General features: G+C 49.9%; 1 protein-coding gene and 1 long non-coding RNA gene across 6 annotated transcripts in view; one reads left to right on the forward strand and one right to left on the reverse strand.

Annotated features, from left to right (window-relative positions):
* LOC141053976 (uncharacterized) overlaps positions 1–20251 on the reverse strand; it is a 166570-nt gene that overhangs the window by 47943 nt on the left and 98376 nt on the right. For 3 of the 5 annotated variants that reach the window (XR_012221314.1, XR_012221310.1, XR_012221313.1), the window contains one exon: positions 8219–8436. This is a non-coding gene — a long non-coding RNA (uncharacterized lncRNA). Of the gene's footprint in view, positions 1–3278; positions 3402–6863; positions 6920–8218; positions 8437–20251 lie in introns of those variants that run through there. The other 2 variants (XR_012221312.1, XR_012221311.1) reach the window with 2 other exon arrangements.
* The window catches only part of LOC141053954 (uncharacterized), a 55300-nt gene continuing 38316 nt past the window's right edge, over positions 3268–20251 (forward strand). The window contains 1 exon segment of the mRNA XM_073551111.1: positions 3268–3387. Coding sequence (XP_073407212.1) covers positions 3318–3387 — 70 coding nt within the window. The 5' untranslated portion in view covers positions 3268–3317.

A 20251-nucleotide genomic window follows, 5' to 3' on the forward strand; every position in this document is an offset into this window, starting at 1 on the left:
CCTATAATGTCGCCGATTGTGACGACCCCAGGGTTATCCGCATGTTCCACGTGAATATGCTGTAGCCCTACCGGGAGCACCCTGAAGAGGTAGTGGCCGTCTGTGCACCTGAAGCAGAGCATGTAGCCGGACTTCCCTTGCCAGATGTCTTAGGGGAAAGGACTCAGTCTGAAACATGGGACCAGGTACACTTGGGTGAAGACCTAGGCCCCCGGGAGAGACAGCAGGCGGAGGCGTTGTTGAGGCTGCGACATAGGATGTTTTCAGACAGACCGGGGTACACTCACCTGGCACAACACAAGGTTGAGACCCAGGATCAGACCCCCCTGTGACAAAACCCTTTCCGCGTCCCTGAGTCTGTACGAGAGGGGATGCGACAAGAGATACAAGAGATGTTGCGTTTAGGGGTCATGAAGAGTCAGTCCCTGGGCATCCCCGTAGTGTTAGTGCCCAAGAAGGATGGGACTACACGGTTTTGTGTAGACTATCGTAAGCTCAATGAGAAAACAGTGACGGATGCATACCCCATGCCGCGTGTGGATGAGTTGTTAGACCGGCTGGCGGGGGCAAAGTATTTGACCATCATCGATCTATGCAAAGGCTACTGGCAGATTCCCCTTAATCCTGACGCTATTCCCAAGTCGGCATTTGTCACCCCGTTCGGCTTATTCCAGTTCCGAGTTATGCCATTCGGGATGAAGAATGCCCCGGCGACGTTCCAGAGGCTGGCTGACCGGCTTCTGGATGGTCTCCAGGACTATGCTTGTGCCTACCTGGACGACATCGCCATCTACAGTGCGACATGGGAAGAGCATCTAAATCACCTAGAGACAGTATTGGACAGGATCCACCAGGCCGGAATCACCCTGAACCCAAACAAGTGTCACGTGGGCAAAGCAGAGGTTCAGTATTTAGGGCATTGGGTGGGAAGTGGGAAACAGTGACCAGAACCAGCCAAGATTGAGGCCATAGCCAAATGGCCCACCCCACGCACTAAAACCCAGGTCATGGCGTTTCTAGGGACAGCAGGGTATTATAGGAAATTTGTCCCCAATTACAGCAGCGTAGCCAAGCCCCTCACTGATGTGACTCGTAAGAACCTCCCCCGCCAGGTAACCTGGACCCCCCCGAGTGTGAGTAAGCCTTCCGCCAGCTAAAGGACGCCCTCACAAATACCCCGGTATTGGCCGCACCTGATCCAACTAAACGTTTCCTGGTTCACACAGACGCTTCTATGTTTGGATTGGGGGCAGTGCTGAGCCAAGTCAGGCCGGACGGCCAAGAACACCCGGTAGCTTACCTGAGTCGGAAACTACTGCCCCGTGAAGTAAGCTATGCGGCCATTGAGAAGGAGTGCCTGGCGGTAGTATGGGCACTCAAGAAGTTGCAACCATATTTGTATGGACGATAGTTTTCCCTCCTAACGGACCATAATCCCCTAGTCTGGTTTAATCGGGTCTCCGGAGACAACGCCAGATTGTTGCGGTGGAGTTTAGCCCTACAACCTCTGGACTTCACCATCCACCACAGACCCGGCAAACAAAATGGTAACACCGATGGACTAAGTCGACAAACGGAACTTGTACCAACCCCATAAACTTCGGTCATCCCTAAACCGATCCGTTGAGGATCAGACTGTGTATGCCGATCGCGTCACTGAAAAGGGGAGCCGTGTTACAGAACCACTCAGCACCCAGAATATGTTGTGCAGTTATATGTATGTATAATAGGTTCTATGTGAGATGCATGTCCCTAATGCATCAGCCCACAGGCTGCGCCCCTGGGCAGAGGGGACACGATATTCTCCTTTTATCCGCCCTCCCCCTCCTTTGTAATTCCCACAGTAAACTTCGGCAGGCTCCGGCCACCTGCGGCTTTTGTAATGCATGTCTGGCCTGCCGCTTTTCTATTGGCCTGCCCTCTGTATCTGTGTGATATATTCTGTGTCCTGTGAGTAAAGTGTTGTCAGACTGGAAATACGTGGAGAAGCAGTGATCTTTTATATGCGCCCATGTAACCAAGGAATTCCAGCCAGCGTCATTCATTCAGACTCCAGCCAACGCAGAGCGGACCTCCGAAAACACGGGGTAGTACTGAAAGAGGTACCCCAGCTTGATTAGACCCCGTTACACTCCAGTATAGTATCTCTTAGAAAACCCTCCAGGATTTTACCCACAGTTGAGGTTAAGCTCACTGGCCTATAATTTCCAAGTTTTGAATATTGGCACCACATTTGCCGTGCGCCAGTCCTGTGGTACAGACCCTGTTATTATGGAATCTTTAAAAATTAAAAATAGTGGTCTATCTATGACTGTGCTTAATTCCTGCAGTCCTCGGGGGTGTATCCCATCCGGGCCCGGGGATTTGTCAATTTTAGTGATTTTTAGACGCCGTCGTACTTCCTGCTGGATTAAGCAGGTGACATTTAAAGGAGAATTTTTATCCCTGATCATGTTATCCGTCATGGGATTTTCTTGTGTAAATACTGTTGATAAAGTCATTTAGCATATTGGCTTTTTCCTCATCCACCATTTCGCCCAGACTATTTTTAAGGGGGCCAACTCTATAATTTTTTAGTTTATTACAATTTATGTAGTTAAAAGTAAAGAAAAATAAAAATTCATATTTAGTTTTGCCCCATTTGAATTTTTTTTTGTTTATTTATCTCACGATCCTAAAGTGTAAAATAATCAACAAAGCTTTGTATGTGCTGAATTGGCGTCACTGCCGGGAAACCAAAAAACAAGCCCCCGCTCAGCCCCAGCAACAGAAAAAGAAGGTTCTCCTGTTCTCAGGAGGTTGCTGCACAAACCTGGAGACATTTCTGGAATATTCTGAATTTTCTTCATCATATAAATAAAAAAATATTCATGTTTGTCATCGCGGTAATGGGATTGTCGTGGCCGATCATGATTCCAGATCATATTTACCGCACAATGCCAAAATGCCCGACCTAACGGCACATCCACGGGGTCCTCTGCTCTGAATCCACTGACAGCTGGGCTGTCCATTCCCATTATCAGAGGGGCCGTGCCGTGACCCCCGGTAACACCCAGCTGTCTCTATAGTCATACATTATCAGAAGGAACAGCAGAGGAACGGTGCAGCGCAGAGATGTCAGGAGAGAAGCTCCAGAACCAGAGATCAGGCGGGATATAAATATTGTCCGGAGAGCGGACGGCTCCTCTGTGCTCATCTCCTCCGCTCCGCTACAACTTTCCTCCTGACTTTTCCTTCTATCTGTGACATTTCCATTATTTCTTTCAGAGCTCTGAAATCCGGGTAAAGATCTGAGGAACCTTATTGCTGCCGCCATAATGGAAGAAGAAAGTGATGTCCGGGGTGGTGAGCGGTGCACGGAGGACGTCTCTACAAGTAACCGGCCCGGTGAGGAACTACCACTAAATAATACAAAGAAGAGTCATGATTTTCTCATTCACCGGACATAATACACACCTTACCTGCTGCAGAACCTCATAATACACCTCAGCTGCTGCAGAACATCATCATACACACTTCATCTACTGTGGAACCTCATGATACACCTCAACTGCTGCAGAACATCATCATACACACCTTATCTGCTGCAGAACCTCACAATACACCTCAGCTGCTGCAGGACCTAATAATATACACCTCAGCTGCTGCAGAACCTGATAATATACACCTCAGCTGCTGCAATACCTCATTATACACCTCAGCTGCTGCAGAACATCATCATACACACCTATCCTGCTGCAGAACCTCATAATGTATCTCAGCTGCTGCAGAACCTAATACACACTTCAGCTGCTGCAGAACCTGCTAATACACAGCTCAACTGCTCCAGAACCTCTTAATATATCTCAGCTGCTGCAGAACATCATCATACACACCTCTTCTGCTGCAGAATTTCAAAATATATCCCAGCTGCTGCAGCACATCATCATACACACCTCAGCTGCTGCAGAACCTCATAATATATCTCAGCTGCTGCTGAACGTCATCATACACACCTCAGCTGCTGCAGAACCTGATAATAAACACCTCAGCTGCTGCAGAACCTCATAATGTATCTCAGCTGCTGCAGAACATCATCATACACACCTCAGCTGCTGCAGAACCTCATAATGTATCTCAGCTGCTGCAGAACCTCATAATATACCTCAGCTGCTATCGTTGCCTTACATTGACAGAACGGCTTCTATTTCCGCATTGATCACTGACGTGTGATGTGCAGAGAGCAGTGACGGCGTGTAACGTATACGGCTTCCAGTGTTGTTTTGCCACAAGAGTAGGGATCTGACAGCCGTGGATGATTTACTCCGACATTGCGACATTTCAGAGGAAACCTACATTTAATATCCGGCTGGGGAAGATGTGACCAGGATGACTAGCCCAAGTGTCCATCCCCAGCGGCTTCTCTCTGCTCTGCTGCCCTACACTGACAGGTGTCCCCTGTGTGCAGTTCTGAAAGTTGACGTTGAGATGCCGCATCCTAAATGTCGTAGAGAAAATGTAAAAATCCATAAAGAAATCTCTGGAGAGGAGACATATCACCGTCACATTGAACATATGAGATTAATTAGAATTGGGGAAGTGAGAGAGAGCTGACACTTCAGCCTTTATTGAAGTAAGGACCTCCTGTGGGGACCAGGTAGTTAAACAGGAATCTGTTCTGGGAACCAGCCGCCTAGACTGGGATTTAATTGCACAGAGGTGGAGACGTACACTTCCAATGCAAGAGCTTCCTCTGTTCAAAAGGCTTGTCTGAGACGCAGCCACTAGCCAGTGATGAATATTGAGGTTTGCATCGATCTGATAGTTATGGGAGATATATTTTCGGCATTGTGGTAGAGGGACGAACATAACTCACATCACAGTAAGGTCCATTTTACTAAGGAATACCTCCCTCCGCCAAGCTCTGAGCCATCTCTGTGGCCAGGTTTATAGTACTTACTCTTTCGTTATGCCTTTTCATTTTATGCAATTGTATATATATTGTTTTGCTCACATTTTGTATATTTTTATAAACACTGCCTATATTTCCAGATTAAATACCGTATATACTCGTGTACAAGCCAAGATTTTCAGCACATGTATTTGTGCTGAAAACACCCCCCTTGGCTTATACATGAGTCATTGTCCAGAAAGCCAGCGGTGGAGGAGGAGGGTAGCGGTGGAGCAGCGGCAGGAGCTGGCGGCTGTGACATCATACTCGCCTTCCTCCCGCCCTCGCTGAACTCCTTGCATCTCTGTTGTCCCGGCACAGCAGCTCTTCCTGTGTTCAGCGGTCACGTGGTTCCGCTCATTAAGGTAATGAATATGCATGCGTCTCCACTCCCATAGGCGTGGAGCACATATTCATTACTTTAATGAGCGGTACCACGTGACCAATGAACACAGGAAGAGCTGCCGCGCCGGGACAACGAAGATGCAGGGACATGCAGCAACGGCGCAAGGAGGACTGGGGAGGATGGAGGAGGACGGGGGAGTACGGGGCTAGCTGAGCGAAACCATGCATAAAAGGATGGGATGGGGAAGCCAAGCTACGCATACAAGATGGGACAGGGGACCGGGGGAGCCATGCATACAACGAGGGGACTGGGGGAGCCATGCATACAAAAGGAGGGGAGCCAAGCATACAACAGGGGGACCCACACAGAGCAGGACAGGACAGGGGGAGCCACACATAGCAGGACAGGGATGAGGGGACAATGCATACCCAGCTCGAGTCAATAAGCTTACCCAGTTTTTCGTGGCAAAATTAGGTGCCTCGACTTATACTCGGGTCGGCTTATACTTGAGTATATACGGTATATAAAATGTAATAGCTTTGTTCCTTTTCCTCTGTAAACCACACCCTGAAGCCATACGCAACCTGTAACAGGCGTCCAATCAGCCTGTATAAGTGATTGGTGATGGAAGCTAGTTGTTCTTTTTGTTTTCTGTTGAGCAGTGACTATACCGAGGTGTGTGTGTATATATATACTAGCTGAAGAGCCCGGCGCTGCCCGGGCATAGTAAATAACTGTGGATAGTTATAACAAATTATAATTATCCTCCATCCCATAGTCCCGTGCCCATATACCCATCATACATATCCACCATCCCATAGTCCCGTGCCCATATACCCATCATACATATCCACCATCCCATAGGCCCGTGCCCATATACCCATCATGCATATCCTCCATCCCATAGTCCCATGCCCATATACCCATCACACATCCTTCATCTCATAGTCCCATGCCCATATACCCATCATACATATCCTCCATCCCATAGTCCCGTGCCCATATTCCCATCATACATATCCGCCATCCCATAGTCGAGTGCCCATATACCCATCACACATCCTTCATCTCATAGTCCGGTGCCCATATACCCATCATACATATCCTCCATCCCATAGTCCCGTGCCCATATACCCATCATACATATCTGCCATCCCACAGTCCTGTGCCCATATACCCGTCATACATATCTGCCATCCCATAGTCCCGTGCCCATATGCCTGTCATACATATCCTCCATCCCATAGTCCAGTGCCCATATACCCATCACACATCCTCCATCCCATAGTCAACCATTATGACATCATAATGAGGGGCGGGGCTTGACGCGCACACACTTTTTCCCCAGTATGTAGATAGGGGCAAAATTGCTTGGTGAATTGGAACGCGCGGAGTTAAAACTTCGCCTCACAACATAGCTTAGGACGCTCTCGGGGTTCAGACGTGTGACTGTGCCAAATTTTGTGGCTGTAGCTGCGACGGTGCGGATGCCTATCCCGGACACACATACACACATACATACATACACACTTTGAGCTTTATATATTAGATATATATATACAGTACAAACCAAAAGTTTGGACACACCTTCTCATTCAAAGAGTTTTCTTTATTTTCATGATTATGAAGATTGTAGATTCACCCTGAAGGCATCAAAACTATGAATTATCACATGTGGAATTATATAATTAGCAAAAAAGTGTGAAACAACTGAAAATATGTCTTATATTCTAGGTTCTTCAAAGTAGCCACCTTTTGCTTTGATTACTGCTTTGCACACTCTTGGCATTCTCTTCGAACATGCGCGGCTCCGCTTCGAACATGCGCGGCTCCGCTCCGTACACCTCGTACACACGCGGCTCGACTCCGTACACGTCGTACACGCGCGGCTCCGCTCCGTACACGTCGTACACGCGCGGCTCCGCTCCGTACACGTCGTACACGCGCGGCTCCGCTCCGTACACGTCGTACACGCGCGGCTCCGCTCCGTACACGTCGTACACGCGCGGCTCCGCTCCGTACACGTCGTACACGCGCGGCTCCGCTCCGTACACGTCGTACACGCGCGGCTCCGCTCCGTACACGTCGTACACGCGCGGCTCCGCTCCGTACACGTCGTACACGCGCGGCTCCGCTCCGTACACGTCGTACACGCGCGGCTCCGCTCCGTACACGTCGTACACGCGCGGCTCCGCTCCGTACACGTCGTACACGCGCGGCTCCGCTCCGTACACGTCGTACACGCGCGGCTCCGCTCCGTACACGTCGTACACGCGCGGCTCCGCTCCGTACACCTCGTACACGCGCGGCTCCGCTCCGTACACCTCGTACACGCGCGGCTCCGCTCCGTACATTTCGTACATGAACAACTCTGCTCTGCACACCCCATACACACGCGGCTCCGCTCCGTACATTTCGTACACACGCGGCTGCGCTCCGTACACGTCGTACATGCACAACTCTGCTCCGCACACCCCATACACACGCGGCTCTGCTACGTACAACTGGTACACACACGGCTCCGCTCCGTACACCCTGTAAACCCCTCCTCAACGTGCACACAAACTTCCCCTCATCCAGCAGCATGACAACCAGCACAGCAGAGTCCTCCACACACTGAGGCCCCTGATCATGTGACCCCTGACTCCTCCCCTCCTGTGACCTCATCACAGGCCCTGTGCACACAGAGCAGCCATCGCTTCAAGCCAATAGCAGCCTGGCAGCGGCTGCAGCTCCGCGGTAGATGGCCCCTGCTTGGGTGTTGCAATATGGCGGTCGGCTCTGTCACTGCTTCCGGCCGCGGTGGATTGTGGGATAGCGACGCAATCGCCGGAAGCTGTGACAGAGCCGATTGGCAGTTATATAGTAGATATATTTATGTACACACATACACACATATATATATATTCTAGGCGCTGGAATCGGAAGTGTATATACCGTACCGTCACTGTGAGGTCCCAATATCCGGCGCAGTAGTGGAGGCAGCGGCGGCCTCGTCCATCACTCGTCAGACAGCTGCGTTTTGTCCTGGTGATTGGAGGCAGCAGAATTGCTTCCTCTGACAAACTGGTGGCAGCGGTGCGATCTGCGTGATTTCTTCGATGTCATCCATGACACTGAGGTCGGTGTGTAATGCTGCTGGATCGAGCGTCTCCGGCTTCTGTCAAATGAAAAACAGAACAATAAGAGAAGCAGGAGGAGACGTCAGCCGGAGCACAAGTCTGCAAATCGAACCATCACCTGACGGCCGCAAAATCCTGGCATAGCGCATGTTGCACACCTTTAGGATTCATCATGTCCGTGTCAACTTGCAGAATTACAGACATGTAAATGACACCTACACATAATATTATATCCTATATATCACACGACGCGCATATGTGGCGCCCCTGAGGTTCAGTCGCCACATAGGTACTGCACCTTTTCCTCTTGAGGTGTGGTACCCCACCATCCTGGTAAGTTGGGAACTCCTTTCCTCACTTCAACACCTGCACCCACACACAGGATAGTTCAGCAAAGGACCAGATTGCAGCTCCATGCTTAGAGGGTAGCAGAGCACCTTTCGTGGGTCCTTGCTTCGTAACACGAGATGTGCTGGGAGGTGGGTGGAGTTTAGATTCATATAAAAGAAAGGGAAGGTTTAGAATTACAGATCAGTCTGGGGTGAGTCCCAGAGAGGTCAGTCTGACAGGAGATCAGTCTGGGGTGAGTCCCAGAGAGGTCAGTCTGACAGGAGATCAGTCTGGGGTGAGTCCCAGAGAGGTCAGTCTGACGGGAGGTCAGTCTGGGGTGAGTCCCAGAGGTCCCTGGAAGAAGGGATGGAAGAAGGAGTGCTGCAGCTGCCTCAGTGACCTGAGCCAGCTGGCACAGGAATGGAAAAAAGGAGAAAGACGTAGAACTGAAACCTAAAGCTTCCATAGGAAAGAAAGACAAGTACGGAACGAAGGAGTAAAGAGAACAGAGAGGAGGAGTGGGTTGGATAGGAACCCTGCCTATAGGTTTCTCAGCGCAAGGCCGGGGCCTGGTCCCCAAGGTTGGTTGGACACTTATGGTTCTGCAGCAGACACCGGTGGAGTAGTTGGCTGTAAATGCACTACTCCCATCCAAGACTTGGGACACAACAGCAACACGGATAGAGAGCCGGGATCCAGGAGCATCCCCGAGCAGGCTACAGCTGTCTGTCATACAAGTAGAGTTCTAGGAACATCTAGTAAGGAGGTATTCCAGGGTAACTAAGTACTGGAGTGCTTCACACCACAAGGCGCATTGGCGGAGTCGTTCAGGAAGGTACATGTTGGCGGAGTGTTGGAGAGGAGAGCCCTGACTTGCCCGGGAGGTTGATTGAGTCTCTACCCCGGAGGACACGGCACGGAGGCAAGCACCAGTGGGTACCACGAACTGTGAGTAAAGCTTTTAAACTGCAAGCCCTGGTGTCCTCCATTCATTCATCGCTAACACCTTCAGCACCGCTACATCTGGGTACCAACATCCCCACCATTCTGTGCCTCTCCTCATCCATTGCACCTACACTGCCCTGGGACTACAGCTCCACCTGTGGGGAGCTACACCATCTTTGCTGCACCACACCATCAGTCCCAGCGGATCTGCAAGCAGCGTTGGCTTACCATCTTACTTGCTAAGCACCACAGGTGGCGTCACAAACTATTAACCACAAACCACCATTGATATTTGGGCGCCCAGGGCCACGGACCGGGTCACCGCCACCGCTGTGACACATCCCCCTGACACCGGCCCGGTACCGAGTACCCCACAGCCCTGGGAGGGCGATCCACATACTTGCTGTCTTGTGCTGACTAAATATATCTAGCTTCCCTGACTGCACTTCTGATGAGAGAAGCGGAGCATGTCTAGTCAGCGCATGAGCGTCCGTTTGCTCTGTGACTTCTAGGAAACACTGACATCATGCATAGAGTTGAGCAAAACGGGTCGGCCAAATTCAGAATCCGCCGACTTTTGCTAAAGTCGGGTTTCACCGATCGAAACCCGATCATAGCGTGAGGTCGGCCATGAGGTCGCCGACTTGAGCGCCAAAATCGCGTTTCAAATAATGCTTCCAGTGCCTTTTCTCTGCCAATCATCAAGGACGCACACTGTGGGCAACGCGATTACGTCGGCAGCGGCCCCCACCATGTTAGGGTAGTTTCACACATCCAGATAATTCCGGTACCGGAAAAACCGGTACCGGAGCTATCCGTGTCCGTGTGGATATGTAGGCTATCCGTGTGACATCTGTGTGCTATCCCTATGTCCGTGTGTACCATCCGTGTGTCCGTGTACTGGAAAAATTAGTTTCAATGTTAACCCTTTGACTTTTAAAAACGCACATGGATCGCACACGAACAGCACACGGACAGCATCCGTGTGCGGTACGTGTTTACACGGACCCATTGACTTGTATGGGTCTGTGTGATCCGTGCTGTTGCACAAAAACGGACATGTCAGCGTGTTTTACACACGGACACACGGTCCATGAAAACATGCTGACATCTGCATAGACACATTCATTAGAGTGTGTCAGTGTCTCCGGTACGTGAGAAAACTGTCACTGCACGTACCGGAGCCACTGACGTGTGAAACTGCCCTTAGATAAGGGCATGCAAGTGATTGGCTGGCTTTGTGTGGCATCACAGTGCCTACAAAAAGGCCATCACCGCCGACCGCCATCTTACTTCTGCCGATCTTAGAACAGGGAGAGGTGCTGCTGCTGATTCTGAACAGCGTTAGGCAGGGAAGAAGAAAAAAAATAGCTTCTGCTGATAGCGCTTTTCACTCTAAGTTAGTGTGCAGTGAAAGGGGAGGATTTTTGTTGTGTGCAGCAGCGCTGGTGGTGATTAGGCTGCCTTATAAGGCTACCTGATAGCTGCATTGCTGTGTGCACACTGCTGTTCAAACTGCTTTTTTCAAAGCACTCCAACTTTTATTATAATAATAATCTTTATTTTTATATAGCGCTAACATATTCCGCAGAACTTTACAATTTGCACATATTATCATCACTGTCCCCGATGGGGCTCACAATCTAAATTCCCTATCAGTATGTCTTTAAAATGTGGGAGGAAACCGGAGTACCCGGAGGAAACCCACGCAAACACGGGGAGAACATACAAACTCCTTGCAGATGTAGTCCTTGGTGGGATTCTAACCACTGAGCAACCGTGCCACCCATAACTTTTATTATTTTGTTCTGCTCAGTTACCGAGCGTTCATTTTTTCACACACTACCATGTACCGGATGGTATCACGGACAAATACCAGCTATCTGTGTGTGACTCTGTTAAAAAAAAAAAAGAGATTTTCCATTTTTCCAGACCTACACAGTATAGAGCTGTCTGCTTTTCAAACAGTATTGTGTATATCTGCCGTTCGCATTACGGTCACATCTATACAGAGTCAGCGTGTGTGTGACACTCCGTAAATACATATACGGACATTTCCATTTCTCCATACACCGTATTGAGCTGTCCGATTCTCAAACAGTATTGTATATCTGCTGTTCGCATTAGTCACATCTGTACAGAGTCAGCGTGTGTGTATGACACTCCGTAAATACATATACGGAGATTGTTAGTTTCACTAAAAACGTACAGTATACAGCTGTACACTTCTGATACCATATAGCTGCTTGTTGGATTACGGTCAAATACATACTGGTAGAGCGTCTGTGACTAACAAAATATATATGGAGATTTAATTTTTTTAATACATCTTACACAGCTGTACGCTCCTCATACAGTACCATCTCTCTTCTGGTATTTTTGGTACATTTTCCCAAACATGAGGTAGTATGGTGGAAGAGGCCACGGACGTGGGCAGGGGGGCGCAGCTGGTACTGATGGTGGTGGTGCATCGGCTGGTTCTGGCAAAAGCACAATAGCAGCTAAGGCAGGAGGTGTTGAGCCTGCATCATCGTCTGGCCCAAGAAGGCCTTTAAGGTTCCCTTTTCTGTGAGTAGGTAAACTGCTTTTAAAGCCGGAGCATCAGGAACAGGTTTTGGCTTACATTGCCGAAACAGCCTCCAACTCTATTGCCTCCTCTTCTGAAGTTACAAAAACTGCTAGCACAGAGTCAGTGCAGGCCTCTGGTCAGTAACAACACCTTTCGTTGTGTCCTTCACCAACACCAAAAGTGAAGGATGCTGCAGCACACACTTCAGATTACTCTATGGAGCTCTTTTCACATACCATGCCTAGGTTATGAAGTCAAATCCTGAATTCCCCAGTACACGATGAATCTGACATGGAGTGCACTGATGCACAGCCACTGCTAGATGAATCTGCTGGTACATTCACCCACAGCACTACACTGCCCTCGCAGTCTACTGAGCCCGAATCAGACCCTGATGAAACTCAGGTGCCCCTTCCCGCATACTCTGCCAGCTTACACGGTGACACAGAGGAAGGTGCAGATGACATTGAAGACAAGGTCATGGATGACCCAGTTGTTGACCCGGATTGGCATCCATTGGGGGAAGAGGGTGCTGGTGACAATAGGTCAGAACAGGAGAAGGATCCGCAACAGGCATCGTCATCGCAGCAGCGGTTATCCGGCAGGCCCGTAGCTGTCAAAACACTTGGCAAGAAAACTAAAAGAGTTGCAGGACAGCTTGGCTAGACGGTCAAATTAGCACAGCGTGCAAGCCCTGAAAATTTGTACCATAGTAGGAAGAGTGCAGTGTTGCACTTTTTTGAACAAAATCCTACTGATGACGCAAAGGTTATCTGTAAGAAGTGCCGAAGGACCTTTAGCAGAGGGAAAAATCTAAGAAATTTGAATACCAGTTGCATGCTTAGACATTTAACCAACATGCACTTGCAAGCGTGGACGGACTACAAAAGCTCAGGTAGCACATGTGCACCTGCTCCGACAAGTTAGCCGGCAAAGCTCCATCGCTTCCCCCACTGTAAGGCCACCGCTAAGCACACCACCATCATGAAATGTTGAGGTGTCGTCGCTAGGCCAAACCAGTCAGGCAATCACAATATTTTCGCGAGGAAACACTGAATCTAGGCCATCAACACCCTCACCATCACAAACCCCTTCTCACGCCATCATGTCCAATGCTAGTTCCCCCATATGCAGCTCTCAAGTCCAGCTCACCCTACCAGACACTCTGAGTAGGACAAGAAAGTACTCATCCTCTCATCCGCGTACACTGGCTTTGAACGCCTACATTGACAAACTGATCTCATTAGAGATGATGCCCTTCCGCCTGGTAGAAAGTGAAGCTTTCCCGAGAGCTCATGGCCTACACTGTCCCATGCTATGACGTACCCAGTCGGCACTTTTCTCGAAAAGCCATCCCTGCCCTCCACCGACATGTGAAAGACCACATTGTTCATGCACTAAAACAATCAGTGAGTGGAAAGGTGCACCTCACAATGGATGCATGGACCAGTAGGCATGGCCAGGGCCGTTACATGTCCATCACTGCGCACTGGGTTAATGTGATGGATGCAGGCTCCACAGGGGACAGCGGCGGTGGAACAGTGCTGCCTAGCCCATGGTATAGGAAACAGTTGGCTGTAGGTGTTCGACCCTCCTCCTTCTCCAGAAGCGAAAGCTCGTTGACAGAGCGCAGTCCCATGAGCACTCCATCCACATCTGTCAGTGTTGCACACGAGGTGTCCCACTATCGAACAGCTAGTGGTAAGCGGTAGCAGGCTGTTTTAAAAATGATGTCTTTGGGCGACAGTAGACACACCGCGGAGGTACTGGCCGACTACTTGCATCGACAAACTGAGTCATTGCTGGGCAGTCTACATCTTGATCCAGGCAAGGTAGTCAGTGATAATGGGCGGAATTCTGTGGTAGCCATAGCCCTTTCAAAACTCACACACATACCTTGCCTGGCTCACACCTTGAACCTGGTGGTGCAGTGCTTCCTAAATAATTATCCGGAGTTAACAGCCCTGCTCCATAAGGTGCGAAGACTGTGCTCGCACATCCGTCGCTCAAACGTCTACTCCAGTCGTATGCAGAAGCTGCAGCGATCACTCAACCTCCCCAAGCACCCCCTTATCATAGACCTTGCTACAAGATGGAACTCCACCATGCACATGGTTGAGAGGCTGTGCGAACAGAGGAAGGCTGTAATGCATTTGTGGAAGGATACACGGGCAGGCAGTTTGAGGGCAGCCATGGAATTGTCGGGTGTGCAGTGGTCAAAGCTGAAAGACCTCTGTAAAGTCCTTCAGTGTTTTGAGTAATGCACATGGCTGGTAAGCGCAGACGATGCCATCATAAGCATGAGCATACCACTTATGCGTCTGCTCATGCAGACTTTGACACACATTAAGGATCAGGTGTCCGCAGCTGAGGAGCAACAGGAGGAGGAGGATGGAAGCCTCGATGACAGTCAGCCATTGTCTGGTCAGGGAACTGGCATGAACGAGGTGGAGGAAGATGAGGAGGAGGATGAGGGGGATGATTATTTTGGGGAGGAGGATGCTTCTCAGGGGGCAAGAGAACATGTGGGCGTGCCAAGGTCAGGTACAGGGTTTGTGCGTGACTGGAGGGATGTGAATTTGCCAGAAAGTGCTCCTTCACCCACCACTGGCAGTGCAGCATTGACACCTGGAACATTGGCCCACATGTGTGACTATGCCTTGCGGATCCTAAAAAGGGACCCCCGCATTGCCAAAATGATGATGTCACGTCGCCGCCAGACTTGGGGCCTGCTGTTCCGGTCGCGGCCACTAGGAGGCGCCAGACCGCCACTTCATCGTCAGACTCAGGGACGGCTGTTCCTGCCTTGGCCACTGGGAGGGGCCGTGGTTCCGTCACATCAGACTCAGGGCCTACTGTCCCGGCTTTAGCCTCTAGGGGGCGCTGGTCTGTCACGCCTTTAAATTCGGGGTCTGCTGTTCTGGTTGCGGTCACTAGGAGGCGCCATGGCTCGCCCGTGAGTTATGGTGCTGACAGAGTAAGGGCACCTGCGCAGGCATCTGGTGGACGCAAGCTCCGCCCCTCTGTCAGTCATCAGAATGTTACTACATCACCATCCGGCCTGGTCCTGGGGGCGGTACTGATGACATCATCAGCCCAGGAACCTGTGAGGGGTGACCTGATCCCTCAAATACCTTGGGACTGGTCTTGCAAGCCGCCGGATATAGTCTTGGTTCCCCTGCATGCTACTTTGTGATACTATAGTTGATTCTGACTTTGACTCTGCTTCTGCCTAACGATTCTGTACCTCTGCTGCCCTCCTGGTTTATGACTCTGACCTTGGCCTGGACTTCTGACTCTGCTTCTGCCTAACGTTTTTTTACCTTGCTGCCCGACTGGTTTAGACCCGGATACTACCACGTTTTTGTCCTGTATTGGAACTCCCTTTCTGGCGACCGTCCTGCTCTGGCCACTGCTCCTATTTAGACAGCACGTCCTGGGCTCTGCTATAAATCCAGATCCCTGTATAGGGGTAAAGGGTATCAGTGTTTCTCGGGGTGTTGTCTGGCTGCAGCCCAGACCGCAGACGGACGTTACATTATATCCGGCCCAAAAATAAAACTGCTTCTTATGTATATTTCTAACATATGTGAAGGCAGTTTCCCTGAACTTTTTTTTTCCTTTCTCCTGACTGAGCTGATTGTTGGCCTGAACACCTGTTGCACTGCACTGCTTGGAAGATCACTCTCATTCTCCTGCACAAGCATGCTGCAGTCTGGAATATTCAGGGAGAGAGCTATACGTCAGAGATCCATGCTCCTGGGACGTCGCCCTCTGGGCAACCACTCTGGCTATGGTTGTCCAGAGGCTCAGGTATTGCCCGCAGATGCAGCCAAAGTTTTATTACCTATCTCAGTTTTATATGGTCAGAAAACTCTCTGTTTAAACGCGTATGTGGATAGTGGCTCAGAAGGAAATTTTATGGATTCTTTGACTGCTAGGGATCTGGGTGTACCATTACTAAAACTTAATGCCCCTATTAAAACCACGGCAATTAATGGCACATCTATCATTCAGGAGGGGGTTAAGTTTGTTACTGCACAAGTTGCTATGTCTGTGGGAGCATTACACACTGAGCTTGTCATTTTTTGTGATGGACAATTTATCCTCTGCAGTTATTCTGGTTATGCCGTGGCTACGCCAGCATAATCCTGTCATCGACTGGCACTTGGGTGACGTTGTACGCTGGAGTCCACAGTGTCAGGAAAATTGCATATCCTTAGCAGTAAACCAAGTTAAGGTTAAAACCCCCCACATACCATTTGCCTTCAGAGATTTTGAGGATGTCTTTTCTATTGCAGAATCTGAAAAGCTACCCCCTTCACAGAGAGTATGATTGCCCTATAGACCTGATTTCAGATGCCCGTCTCCCGAAAGGGAGAATATTTAATCTCTCAGGTCCAGCGCGTCAGGCTATGAATGAGTATATAGCGGACAGCTTAAAAAAAGGGTTTATTAGACCGTCCATTTCACCAGTTGGAGCTGGGTTCTTCTTTGTAGAAAAGAAAGATGGTGGTCTCAGACCCTGCATTGATTACCGGGAGTTGAATGCAATCACCATAAAGAACCAGTACCCGCTTCCACTCATCCCTGATCTTTTTAATCAGTTAATGGGAGCCCGATGGTTTACTAAGCTTGACCTCCAGGGAGCATACAATCTAGTCCGCATAAGAAACGGTGATGAGTGGAAAACGGCCTTTAATACACCTCTTGGCCACTTTGAGTACCTTGTAATGCCGTTCGGACTCAGTAACACACCTGCCGTGTTCCAGCACTTTGTAAATGACATTTGCAGGGACATTTGTGGGGTGTATGTCGTCATGTATTTAGATGACATTTTGATTTACTCTGCTGACCCTGTGACACATGCTCAGCATGTTCGCTCTGTACTGCAGAGACTGCGAGAACACTCCCTGTTTGCTAAACTGGAGAAATGTGTTTTTTTTTGCAGAGGAGGTACAATTTTTAGGATACATGGTTTCAAGCAAAGGCTTCCGTATGGATCCTGCCAAGATCCAACCTATTAAAGCTTGGGTGCAACCCAAGTCGCTAAAAGCGCTGCAGCGATTTTTAGGGTTTGCAAACTATTACCGAAAATTTATCAGGGGTTTCTCTGAAATTGCTAAACCACTCACGGATTTGACCCGAAAAGGGGCAAACGTGACCAATTGGAACCCAGAGGCATTCAGGCTTTTGCTACGTTAAAAGAGTGCTTTGTAGCCAACCCAGTTTTGGTTCAACCTGATCTGGACCGCCCGTTTATCGTAGAGGTGGATGCCTCTGAGGTCGGAGTGGGAGCAGTGCTGTTGCAAGGCACTGCATCACTCACTCAGCTTCCCCCATGTGCCTTTTTCTCCCGCAAATTCTCTGCCACTGAGAAAAATTACGATATAGGTAATCGGGAATTATTGGCGATCAAATGGGCCTTCGAGGAATGGTGCCACTTCCTTGAAGGCGCAAAACATAAGGTCACTGTGATTACAGATCACAAGAATCTGACTTACCTGGAGTCAGCTAAAAGATTAAATCCTAGACAAGCGAGGTGGGCCTTGTTCTTCTCTAGGTTTAATTTTTTAATCACCTTTCGTCCTGGTACTAAAAATGTGAGGGCTGATGCCCTCTCTCGAAGTTTCTGCCCCTCACAGGCTGAGGACTCGGAGCCAGTTCCAATACTGGCCAATGGGATTGTTGTGTCGGCCGTGTCTCTGGACCTTCTGGAGGAGATCCGTAGATCCCCAGAACCAGCCCCTGATTCGACGCCCCCCCCAGAAATTGTTTGTCCCAGCGCCATTTCGCCTACAAGTTTTGAAAGAGTCGCACGACTCTGTCCTGGCAGGCCATCCTGGGGTCAATAATACCGCCAGACTTGTGACTAGGAATTTTTGGTGGCCAACGGTAGTTAAGGACTGTAAGGATTATGTACTAGCTTGTGAAATCTGTGCTCGCGCCAAGTCCCCTCATAATCGGCCTGCCGGCTGGCTCCAGTCCTTGCCCGCTCCAGAAAGTCCATGGACCCACATCTCCATGGACTTCATTACCGACTTACCACCCTCAGAAGGGAAGACATGTATCTGGGTTGTGGTGGACAGGTTCAGTAAGCAATGTCATTTCGTTCCCTTCTCTGGTTTACCTAATTCAGAAACCGTGAGTAAGCTGTTTATTGTTCATGTAATACGACTGCATGGCACTCCAGAGAATATCGTGTCCGACCGAGGTGCCCAGTTTGTTTCTAAATTCTGGAGGGCATTCTGCAAACGGATTGGTATTGAATTATCCTTCTCCTCCGCTTACCACCCTGAGACCAATGGTCAAACGGAGCGTATCAACCAGGCTCTAGAGCAATATCTTCGCTGCTATGTCTCGGAACATCAGTCCGATTGGGCGGAACATCTCCCATTAGATGAATTCGCTCTAAACAACCAATACCAGGAATCTATCAAAACCACCCCATTCTTCTGCAATCATGGTTTGCACCCACGTTTTGGTTCATTTTCGGCCAAGATGTCGGAGCTCCCGGGAGTAGAGAATTCCATACGTCACTTAAGGACAATCTGGTCAGAGGTGAACACTAACTTGAAAGGGTCCCAGGAGAGGGAAGGCTTCGGCCACAAATAAACGGAGGTCCACGGGGCCGCACCTAGGAGTTGGGGACAGAGTTTGGCTGTCTACCAAAAACATTAAGCTTAAGGTGCCATCTGCCAAACTGGGCCCCAGGTTTATTGGTCCGTAAGAGATTTTAGAGGTAATTAATCCGGTAGCCTTTCGTTTAAAGCTCCCGCAGTCGTTTAAAATACCTAATGTTTTCCATAAATCCCTCCTCAAGGTGTACCGCTCCCCAATTCATCCTATCCAGTCCCCTCCTCCTCCAGTTTTGGTCAAGGGTGCCTTGGAGTACGAAGTCCAGGGTATCCTTGATTCCCGTTTAGTAAGAAAGTCTGTACAATATTTGGTGCATTGGAAGGGCTACGGCCCAGAGGAGAGGTCCTGGGTCCCCGCTAGTGACATCCATGGAAAAGGGTTGATTAGAAGGTTTCACCTCCTTCACCCTGACAAACCGGGTTTTGAGGGTCCGGAGGCCCCTCTTGGAGGGGGGGTACTGTCACGTCGCCGCCAGACTTGGGGCCTGCTGTTCTGGTCGCGGCCACTAAGAGGCGCCGGACCGCCACTTCGTCGTCAGACTCAGGGACGGCTGTTCCTGCCTTGGCCACTGGGAGGGGCCGTGGTTCCGTCACATCAGACTCAGGGCCTACTGTCCCGGCTTTAGCCTCTAGGGGGCGCCGGTCTGTCACGTTGCCTTTAAATTCGTGGTCTGCTGTTCCGGTTGCGGTCACTAGGAGGCGCCATGGCTCACCCGTGAGTTATGGTGCTGACAGAATAAGGGCACCTGCGCAGGCATCTGGTGGACTCACGCTCCGCCCCTCTGTCAGTCATCAGAAGGTTACTACATCATCATCTGGCCTGGTCCTGGGGGCGGTACTGATGACATCATCAGCCCAGGAACCTGTGAGGGGTGACCTGATCCCTCAAATACCTTGGGACTGGTCTTGCAAGCCGCCGGATATAGTCTTGGTTCCCCTGCATGCTACTTTGTGATACTATAGTTGATTCTGACTTTGACTCTGCTTCTGCCTAACGATTCTGTACTTCTGCTGCCCTCCTGGTTTATGACTCTGACCTTGGCCTGGACTTCTGACTCTGCTTCTGCCTAACGTTTTTATACCTTGCTGCCCGACTGGTTTAGACCCGGATACTACCACGTTTTTGTCCTGTATTGGAACTCCCTTTCTGGCGACCGTCCTGCTCTGGCCACTGCTCCTATTCAGACAGCACCTCCTGGGCTCTGCTATAAATCCAGATTCCTGTATAGGGGTAAAGGGTATCAGTGTTTCTCGGGGTGTTGTCTGGCTGCAGACCAGACTGCAGACGGACGTTACAGATGAGGGATGACGACTACTGGTTGGCCAGCATCCTCGATCCACACTATAAAGGCAAATTACACAACATCATGC

Source organism: Dendrobates tinctorius, unplaced genomic scaffold (assembly GCF_039654945.1).
Source record: "Dendrobates tinctorius isolate UK_male_01 unplaced genomic scaffold, ASM3965494v1 ptg000173l, whole genome shotgun sequence".
NCBI lineage: Eukaryota > Metazoa > Chordata > Amphibia > Anura > Dendrobatidae > Dendrobates > Dendrobates tinctorius.